At 43.3% G+C, this 11,078-nt stretch overlaps 1 protein-coding gene across 1 annotated transcript; it reads right to left on the bottom strand.

The window, feature by feature from the left end:
- Positions 1–6,280: 6,280 nt before the first annotated feature.
- On the bottom strand, positions 6,281–9,446 carry LOC137305007 (probable G-protein coupled receptor 139). Its single transcript, XM_067973777.1, has 2 exons — positions 9,377–9,446; positions 6,281–7,185 (listed from the first exon to the last, which is right to left on the bottom strand). Exons 1-2 carry the CDS (start codon positions 9,444–9,446, stop codon positions 6,281–6,283), a joined length of 975 nt encoding a protein of 324 aa, XP_067829878.1.
- Positions 9,447–11,078: the final 1,632 nt, after the last annotated feature.

The raw sequence follows: 11,078 nt of genomic DNA, 5'->3' as shown, positions 1-11,078 counted from the left end.
TGACTTAGTGCGTGAAGTGGCTGCTATGCAGGTCAATGCTTACATTGCAACAGTCACTACACTTAGTGCTTTGGAATGTCCTACGTTCGTGAAAAGTGCTTTATAAATGCAAATCTGTTTTCTCTATAACATGTTAGCCATTTTGCACGCGATAGTGCGATGAATGAATGACTAGTTCATCTGTTTTTGATGCTGTTTAAAGGCGTAATGTGTTGGTCCTGGAAATCTTAACAAGATCTTAAGCCAGAATCAGATTCTTGTCATGTGCCCATATCAACTATTTCATTATTATAATACTGTGTTCAAAGAAAAGCTAAGATGAAGTGGAATAATATTACGGCAAACTAAACTAAAACTTCAGTGATGTGATGCAATCTATTGTGAATCTACCTTGGGCACACATTCAATGTGGGACTGAGGAGAATGCATTGTCCCAAGTTGGGTTTCCACCTCGCCCAATTTAATTCACTTGCGTGACCTTTTGAACTTCATGTTGCTGCAAAATTAAATTAACAAACTTACATTGTTTCTGTTTTCTCTTAAAGGACATTAGTTGTTGGAGGGACAGTTATGCATTGTCAATAATGGACTGTTGCTTATGTAACAGTTCAACGCCCCGATGTGTTCGAGCCCATGTCCTGCCGTGTTCTAATGGATATTAATATTATTGGCAAGATTTCTGAAGAGACGCCCACTGTTATGCCTGGGAATGTGTGCCTGGGGACAGTCAAATGAACCTTACAGTACAAAGTATGGAGAGAAATGAAGTAAATCACCCATCCGTGTAAATGAGCAGTAATCTATATCCAGGTGAACATGGATAATCGAACTCTCGGCCTATGTTGAATTTCAAACGATTCTTTCACCAGTTGAGGCTGTCGAATTCACTTCTAGGGTTAGAGGTTTGAGGCAGAAACTCCGAACATTCGAGGTTAAATCGCAGAGGTGGATAAGGGATATGGGATTAGGAATATTGTCTCTCATAGCGGGGTAAATACCAACATGGACTGGCTGGGCCAAATGTACCTTGCATTCGGAGAGGGCAGAAAACCCTTTACACTTGATAAAATTTGTTTCAGTCCACGCCGCTTACAGTTGGTGACAGTGCGATTTGCCCACTTTATACGGTGAGCAGTTTCCATCAAAAAGTTCTGATCCTAATTAAATCTTGAAATCGCCAAAAATTTCCTCGGAGTCAACCTAAGCATAGTGCTATTGATAATTCACATCTAAAGTCTCGACCTGAAACAATCTGTGCTGCTTATTTGCTGTGTAACTTTCTTCACTTGCAATGATTGCTGGCATAAGAACAACAGAGGCAGGAGCAGCAGCAGTGGAACGTGAATTCCATTGAAGCTTGGATGGGGAGCAAGTGAGAGACAATATAGGAACAGGAGTAGGCTATTCAGCCCCTCGAGCGTGTTCTGCCATCCAACAACACTCAAGAAGCTCGACACTATCCAAGATAAAGCAGCCCGCTTGATTGGCACCCTATCCAACAACCTAAACATTCACTCCATTCACCACCGGCACACCGTGGCTGCAGTGTGTATCAGCCACAGGATCCACTGCAGCAACTCGCCATGGCTTCTTCTACAGCACCTCCCAAATCCGCAACCTCTACCACCTAGAAGGACAAGAGCAGCAGGTACATGGGAACAACACCACCTGCACATTCCCCTCCAAGTCACACACCATCCCGACTTGGAAATATATCGCCGTTCCTTCATCGTCGCTGGGTCAAAATCCTGGAACTCCTTACCTAACAGCACTGTGGGTGAACCTTCACCACACGGATTGCAGCGGTTCAAGAAGGCAGCTCACCACCACCTTCTCAACGGCAGTTAGGGATGGGCAATAAATGCCGGCCCCGCCAGCGACGCCCACATCCCATGAATGAATAATAAAAAAAATAAGATCATGGCAGATCTCTATCTTGACTCCATCTATTCGCCTTCGCTACATAGCCTTTAATACCCTTACCTAACAAAAATCTTATCAAAATACCTGAGATAAAAATTATCTGTTGTCAAAAGCTGTTTGGATTCAGCTGAACTGCTTGGATTGGCCGTACCTGCACTGCTTGGTTGGGTTATTGTCATGTAATTTGCTTGGAGGTTCACCTTAACGACGTGCAGTCTACTCACTGAACACCCGTTTCTGCCCAAAATACCCGACGCTGTACGCGAGGAATTTGTAATTGACAATAACCGTAATGGAAATTAATCAGGACTATTTGCCCGATTTCAATCATGGGCGGTTTAAGTGGTGGGGACAGTCCGTGTTTTACTGAGGCCCATTTTCCGATCTTCCACCTGGGTCAGTGTTTGGGTAAATGGGTCACAGTATTTGGGCAGAAATGCTTGATGATTTCTGACCCTACACTCAGATTTCTGGGGAAGTCTTGATTTGGAATGCAATCTGTTTATTATTATTGAAGTGATTGTAAATCTTCGAAAATTTTCTCCTCGGATTTTTTGCAAGATTGTATGATGTGTACATTGAGTTTCATGACATCGAGTTTACAGCAACGAAACAGGCTATTCGTGTCTGCATATATATGTGTAGGTGTACTTATATGTGCATGCTTTAATGTGTGTGCCATATATTTACCTGTGTGTGCTCGTGTGTTTGTACATGTGTGCCTGTATGTCAGTTAATGCATGTGTATGTTTCGGTGAATGTGTTCGTGTGTAGTTGTTTGTGTATGTGTATGTGTCTAAGTGTGTCTAAGTGCGTGTTTTTGTGCGTAAAGATATATCGATGTACATGCATATTTGCAGGTCTGTGTACATTGTCCGCTCTCCGTTCTCGTGGTCTAACTCTCCTCAACCACCATCAAACTGCAGTTCAAATTGTCTCTGAATTCCGTCCTTCAATGACCCTGACAGGCAGATTCTGCCAGCCACGCCCCTCAATCTGGTTGACAGCTCCGTCCCCTCAGTCTGATTGACAGCCCGCCCGCTCAGTCTGATTGACGGCTCCGCCCCGTCAGTCTGATTGACAGCCCGCCCGCTCAGTCTGATTGACAGCTCCGCCCCGTCAGTCTGATTGACAACACCGCTCCCTCAGTCTGATTGACAGCCCCACCTCTCACTCTCATTGACAGCCCGCCCCGGCGTCTGATTGACAGCCCCGCCTCGTCAATCTGATTGACAACCACTCCCCCTCAGTCTGATTGATAACCCCGCCCCCTCAGTCTGATTGATAATCCCGCCCCCTCAGCCTGATTGGTAACCCCGTCCCCTCAGTCTGATTAACAATCCCGCCCCTTCAGCCTGATTGACAACCCCGCTCCCTTAGTCTGATTGACAACCCCGCTCCCTCAGTCTGATTGACAGCCCCGCCCGCTTACACCCAATCAATTCATTATTCCACCCAGTGGGTGGTGGAAATCGGGAACTCACTGCCTGAAAGGGTGGGAGAGGCAGAAACCCTCATCACATTTAAAAAGTACTTAGATGTGCACTTGAAGTGCCATCACCTACAGGGCTACAGACCAAGTGCTGGAAAGTGGGCTGAAGCATGATAGCTCTTCTTCAGCCGGCACAGACAAGATGGGCTCCTTGTGTGCGGTAAATTTCTATGATTCTAATATCAGGCGGGGTGTAAAACCGGTGGACGTTCCGACCTGTCAGTTTACCGTCTGGCGAGTTCGGTTAGCATCTGTTGAATTGTATTTTTGCCCTGTGTATAACCAACCCATTTTTTTCAAACTATGTGAAAACGAAATTAATTTAACATTCTTTTTTTAAATCAATTTACCACCAAGGTAATTTCAACACCTTTTGAGAACATTCCCTGATTGAAGCACTCGCTCCCTGTGTTGTGTATATTTGTTCAGTTTATTAATCTGACATGACGATTGTCTAATAAGTTGTAGTTTCTAAAACCAACATTCATTAATTTAAGTTGCTTTTTTTCCGCTGGAAAAGTGCACCCTGACCCACTTCTACAGTTCAATATTCGCATGTTATCAGTATAATACATGAATATTTAAAGAAGGTTTTCGATTGAAGCTTTGAAATAAAATGATACGTTGAGCGGTTAGGTATTTTTTCAATATTTGTCTGTTAAAGCAGCCATTGTTCTTAACGTCTGTAAACCTTCATTTATTTTCAAAGAACCAACGAGAAATCTTTGACTTCAGTATCTACAGAGAGATTTCGACAAAGTTCATTTCACATTCATGATCAACCACCGAAGTGCTGTCAGATCCTGTGTTTCTCCCACTCCCATCCATGGTGTCAGACACTTCCATTCACTCCCCCCCAGTCCCCGCCAGCAAACACTGTCCACTCCCGAGTTCTGCAAGACTCCCAGTTGTGCCTCTTCGGTGCTGCCAAAGGAAAGGATTCCCCCGGAACCAATGATCCCAATTCCCCATTCCCATTCCATCCTAATCGCATGGCCACCTCAGTGTTAAATAACTCAGACCCGCTACCGCAGCGCTTCAGAACCCGGGACCATCACTTCGTGCGGTCACACCTCAGCACACCTCCTGCAAAACTGCTCCCATTTAATCCTGGACCCTGAATCCGATTCTTCTAAATCTGACAATCATGTCCCAGCATGACTGAATGTCAGAGCTCTCCTTCCATTGGACAAAATCGAAGCTCACCCAATGCCCTGCCGGGGAGCCGCAGGACTCCCACACCAGCTCGGTGAAAGCCGAGACCACCACTAACGTGACCAGAATCTATGGACAATTCAGCATCCAAAGAGCATCGTATCAGAGGGCACAGCACCAGGGCTGAGTTAAAGACCTCAGACGTCCAATCTTCTCGAAGGAATTTATTTACTTCAAAGTATCATACTATCATAGTAGGTACATCACAGGAAGTTGCCTTTCGGCCCATCGTGCCTGTGCTGGCTCTTCGAAAGGGTTATCAAACGAGTTCCATTCCCCTTCTCTTTCCCCATAGCCCTGTAATTTGCCGATCACCTTAAATCTGGTCCTCTGGTTACTGATTCTTCTGCCACTGGAAACTGTTTCTGCTTATTTACCCCATCAAAAACATTCATGATTTTGGACACCTCTATCAAATCTTCTCTTAACCTTCTCTGTTCTCAGGAGAACAACCCAAGCTTCTCCAATCTCTCCAAATCACGCAAGTCCCCCATCCCTGGTACCATTCTAGTAAATCAATTCAAAGCATTTTGCTTTCACCCTTTATATTGGAGTAACTAATTTTACATTTGATCTTTTTGAACTTTCCTATTCCACATTTTATGCTCTCATATTTTACAACAGTCTAATCGGTGACCTCAAATCCCCAATCCATAATCCGATTCTTCTAAATCTGACAATCGTGTCCCAGCATTACTGAATGTCAGAACTCTCCCTCCGTTGGACACAATCCAAGCTCACCTGCTGGCCTGATGGTGAGACTGCCACACCAGCTCGGTGAAAGCCGAGGCGACCACAAATGTTACCAGAATCTCTCCCTTCCTCCCAGTGCTGTCGAAGCTCACAACCATCACCCCGCCCCCACATTAACGCTAAATGACAGACACTATCCTTCATTGTGTTAGCTCCTCTCAAACTCTTCTTGTCTGTAAAACAGCTATGGGAAAAATTAAGGTCAATTAAAGAATTTTTAATTTTAATAAGAAGTGAGACAACGGATTCCGTTTTGAGAGAGAAATAGACAAAATCCGCGAATTACTTGCCTGAAGATCGATACAAGCCCAGGATATCATGTAATAAAGAAAATCTGACTCACTCCCCTTGAATCAGTAGCTCTGAGTGTATTGAACTGCGTCTTATCAAGCGTATCCCCTCTGGACACCTCTTCTGTCAGGAAGCACTTTTTCGCACAAAACTTAATAGCAATCTGCAAAACCGATCTCCAAAAGGCTGTGGATGTTGAGGTTCAATGGGAGCATTCAAAATTGAGGTTGATAGATTTTTGTTCGGTGAGGGTATCAAGCTATATGGAGCAAAGGGGGTTAAAAGTAATTAAGATACAGATCAGCCATGATCTAATTTAATGGCGGAGCAGGCTCGAGGGGCTGAATAGCCTACTCCGCTTCCTATGAAATTCTAAAATTGCAAGTCGGCCTTCAAGCTTGAGCGCTCTCCAATCAGCGACCCCGCTTCCCTATTCATTTATTTTAATTCACGTGAAAATCAGGCCGGCGAGCTAAGAGCCTGCAAACTTTTTCTGACTGTGAGCAATTCAACGGGAGATTCCTGTGTGTACAGGGGATTTCTATTGAAGAACTGTGTTAATTTGGATGGATGTGATTATGTTTCAATTCGGTGAAACCATTCAATTTACTTAAATAAACAGGTTATTGGAGCCAGGAGTCGCTTAATCATATTCTTCAGCTCATCTCTGAATTTTCTCTGGGACGCTGCATAAATAAACGTGTTTGTGCAGGAACTCAAAGACCTAAGCATGTACCCGGATTGTTCCATAATGGTGAAAGGGTCGTCGTAATTTGCTTCTAAAAGTTGGGTGTCTGCAAATTGTACATAAATATAAAATATGAATGATACCATCCATAACAGTATAAAACTGCCAGATATGGCGAGCAGTAAAATCATCGACCTCCTTCGGTTCTCCATCTCTGGATCATTGTGATTTTCACCATCCTTGTTTCCTCGGAGTCCCCTCCTCACTCTATTGGCCATTGCAATGTGCCTGATGGTCAGAGCATTGAGCAGTAGAATCAACAAAAATGGAAGAAATGGGGTTAAAATATTTTCCAACCACAAAAATGCTACCCATATGGGTAATGTATAGAAGCTGGATTTCATATGGCAGGACCATGGTACATTGTTAATTATTTCCCGAGGTTCAACTGCAAAGTAGAATGGAACATTTTCTAAAACGCTGAAGAAACACACTACTGCTATAACCACAGCCGCAGTTTTTTCGGTGCAATATTTTGTTCTCAACTTTTGACAACAAATGGCGATGAATCTATCAAAGGTGAAAGCGACAGTTAACCAGATAGAAAAATCATAGGAAGCAAGAATACTGGCGATAGTGATTCGACAAATAGGAGTGTAGTTCAGGAATGAATGTGGGAAATAAGCATCTTGAATCTCATACAGGATTATAGCAAATATCAGGATCAGTAGATCCCCCGACGCCATGGCCACCAGGTAACGGGTGATGCAATTGGAGAGGCCGCAGCATCCGCGGGAGAGAATCACAATTGTCACCAAATTGGCTGCAAAAAGAGGAAAATGAAATTACTAAACTCTCCTTATATTGAGAGAGCGATCAGTCGACTGTTTATTTGTATGAAAATCCATGCACTTTTTATCTTGTCGCTCAAAAGTCTCTCTCTCTGCCAGATAAATTGACGGATGCTGAAAACACAAATTTCTTCATGCATATACATCTGTGAGTTAACTCAAAAAAGCTTTGCTGCCTCCAATTACACTGATAACTTACAGTTTGCATGCACCGTCACAGACAGTGCAGGGAACAGACATTGTCATGTCCCTGACACAAATCATATTTAATCATTTAAAACACCCTCAATAATAATCCAATGTAGGCTTGTGAGTGATAATATGAATCTCGCTATAATATTCCATCTTTGATTGCCTGGAAGCAGATGAAAACGACTACCGTAGTCTTTTCCCTGCGTTTTTCTCTTTATGTAACGAGCAGACAAGATTTATCAGATACATTGCTTGACGTTATAATATAACAGCAAAGATTGTTGCTATGCATCCGATTCCGACATGTAAAGGGCATTTGAATTTAATTCATTGATATTCTGGAATAACCATTAATAAAGAACTGAGGCCGTGGAAGGAATGATTGCATTTTGAAACACAGAAGCACAACAGTTGCAGCTGCCTCCGTAGTTTCATTAAATAATGTTTCAACCAACTTAAAAAGATCTGTTTCAAGCTGTCTTTAAACCCCGTTTATACGTATGTATAATGTTACAGTTGAAAATCTCTGACTCCAAACCCACAACCCATGTAATAAATATATCTCAATTTATCATTCCCATGTTAACGTTTTGATATATGATGCGGTATTTTTCGTGTTTTCTGTTTTCCAGAATAATAATAAAAAAATCTGCCCACAAGTTGAATAAAGTCTATTATTGATTTATATCATGTATTCCTTGTCTTACTAAACCCGCAGAAAGCAGCAGCAACACATATTTTATCTCCAGCAACACGTAACTGGGTAGAAATTCGAGGTAGGAGGTTCTCCCAATCGCGTGTCGTAACTTCGGCTGATCACACGGTCTCTCCCGGGTTTCTGCAAATCTTCTGCCGAAGTGGAGACGGGAGAACACAAGGAAAGTTTACTGCTATTACACTAAATTAACCGTGCAAAAAAAACCTCCGGGTAGATTTTTGTCTTTACCTCCGGGGCATTCCTCTCTGTGCAGCTTGGCCGCTGCACAGAGAGGAAATTGCAGGCGAGAATCACGTGCTAACACAACCCACCGGATTTTCCTTCTATGTTACAATAATTAGAAGGGAAATCCGTCGTATTGTGGAAAGGCTGTCGATGTTCGCCGACAGTTTATTTTGCCTGCGCTCCGCAGGACCCGGTTTGCCTTTAATTTGCAGGCTGACACCATGAGCTGGCCACACATCAATGCAACGTCAAATATCGCTCAGCTTCAGCCACGCAGCCTGCAGGATTGCTCTGTAAACTTAACCTTTCTTAGTAGTTGCCCGCGGTCAGCAACGTCGCCTTTCACCAACACATAGAGGGAACATCGCCCACGGTTTGCGGATATCCAGCAGCATTGACAAACAATCGCTGCTGCGGGCATATTCTCGGAATGTTAGTTGGCAACTTGTCCTGATGGATGACTTCTGCTTTTCAACAATGTTAACCCACCAGAACCCAACTGCGATGCTAATATTTGATTCGGACTGAAAATTACAAATAAGAATAGAAAATGCTTGAAACTCAGTAGGTCAGACAGTATCGGTGGAGAGAGAAACGGAGTAAACGTTTTAAGTCGGTGACTTTTCATCAGAACTGGTCATCGAGCTGAAACATTAACTCTGTTTCTCTCTCCACGGATGCTGCCTGTACTGCTGAGTGTTTCCAGCACCTTCTGCTGTTATTTCAGATTTCCAGAATCCGCAATAGTTTGCTTCTAATTATCACTTGGCTCTACGAAGGAGACGAAATTCCCACTAACTTGTTTAATTTAAAACTACTGAACCAATAGTGCTGCCCGTCAGTTGATTATATTAAGAACATGTCGGAGACGTGGACTTTTCTTATTGTTATTGGATAGATGGCAGTAATTAATGTCGGCACATCAACCATATCAAAACAAACGGTTAATATTATTACACCGGTAATAGGAGCAGTGATACGGTGAAACACTGTTACAGATGAATATTACCTGATCACAAGCGGCTTACCCGGAATACCGACTGTTGCAAGAATAGGGTAGTATATGTTTGCTATCTGTACGATTACCGGCTGTCCCATTTTCGGAGAGAAGCGACGTTTTCTGTTTGTGCTATGGACACGCAGATGACCTGCCTTCAAAATAAGGGCTTCTTTATACCTGAGAGAAAGCTCAAGTGACACACGGTCATTGCACAATGATTGGCATGAGGTAAAATTCATTGAACAAACAGATTAAGCTTAGCGTATTTAATCGCACTGATCAGGGATAATTGGCAACACATTTTACATTGAAAACAAAGCGTCCAAAATATGAATTTGATCATATTTTACACATAAAATATTTTGAAGAATGCACTCCTAAAGTAACGGTATAGACTCCTGAAACTGAGGATACTCGTTTATAATTTCTTGGAAGGCATTTGATGAAATTAATGTCCACACTTGTGGTAGATTGGCACCATCTGCATTTTAGTTACATCCTGATGTTTTCTTTTTAAAAAATTTATACTCCATATTATATTGATATAAGGTGTTTACATTGTATCGATATATCGATGCATCGAGATCGGAAAGCGTTTACAGATACCCACAGAAAGTGATATAGTCAGTTGTGTACAACTGAGCAGCCCCACGAAGATGCTGAGATGTTGGATTTCTGCATCAACAGGTGTTGGTCGGAGGTGAAAGGGACAGGGTTTGGTCTGATATGTACCGGCTGTGAAAAAGATGAATGTGGATAACGATCTCAATAGCCTCGCCGTGTACTATACATGTACAGGAGGTGACACACTCGGGCTTTGCCGTATCAGTGAATCATTGCATTTTACCGGCTAAGTGTTGTACATTTACAGAAGCTGACGCTGACACACACATAACGGACGTGCAGTACCAGACGGGAGTGAATCATTACCTTTTACTCGCTGTGTGCTGTACATGTACAGGAGCTGACAGGGAGACACACGCGGACTGGACCGATCCAGCCAGGAGTGAATCGTTCCATTTTACCTGTTGTGGACTGTACATGTACAGGAGCTGACATTGAGACACACATGAGCTATACAGTAACAGACGGGAGTGAATAGTTGCCTTTTACCCAATGTGTACTGTACATGTACAGGGGCTGACAGGGAGACACACATGGACCGTGCCGATCCAGTCAGGAGTGAATCGTTCCATTTTACCTGTTGTGGACTGTACATGTACAGGAGCTGACATTGAGACACACATGAGCTATACAGTAACAGACGGGAGTGAATAGTTGCCTTTTACCCAATGTGTACTGTATGTGCACAGGAGCTGACACTTAGATACTTAGTGTCCTAGGCCCAACTATCTTCAGCTGCTTCATCAATGACCTTCCCTCCATCATAAGGTCAGAAATGGGGATGTTCGCTGATGATTGCACAGTGTTCAGTTCCATTCGCAACCTCTCAAATAATGAAGCAGTCCGAGCCCTCATGCAGCAAGAACTGGACAACATCCAGGCTTGCGCTTATAAGTGGCAAGTAACATTCGCGCCAGATAAGTGCCAGGCAATGACCATCTCCAACAAGAGAGAGTCTAACAACCTCCCCTTGACATTCAACGGCATTACCATCGCCGAATCCCCCACCATCAACATCCCGGGGGTCGCCATTGACCAGAAATTTAACTGGACCAGCCATATATATACTGTGGCTATGAGAGCAGGTCAGAGGCTGGGTATTCTGC

The sequence above is a fragment of the Heptranchias perlo genome, chromosome 39, assembly GCF_035084215.1.
Source record: "Heptranchias perlo isolate sHepPer1 chromosome 39, sHepPer1.hap1, whole genome shotgun sequence".
NCBI classification, from domain to species: domain Eukaryota; kingdom Metazoa; phylum Chordata; class Chondrichthyes; order Hexanchiformes; family Hexanchidae; genus Heptranchias; species Heptranchias perlo.
Note: the sequence above shows the minus strand (reverse complement) of the source record. Positions and strands in the feature narration are given on the sequence as shown.

Coding starts and splice junctions, on each gene's coding strand:
- LOC137305007 (XM_067973777.1), bottom strand. CDS start 9,446: ATGGGACAGCCGGTAATCGTACAGATAGCAAACATATACTACCCTATT. Junction 7,186..9,376: donor TGCAACAGTCGGTATTCCGG/GTAAGCCGCTTG, acceptor CTCTTTTTGCAG/CCAATTTGGTGACAATTGTG.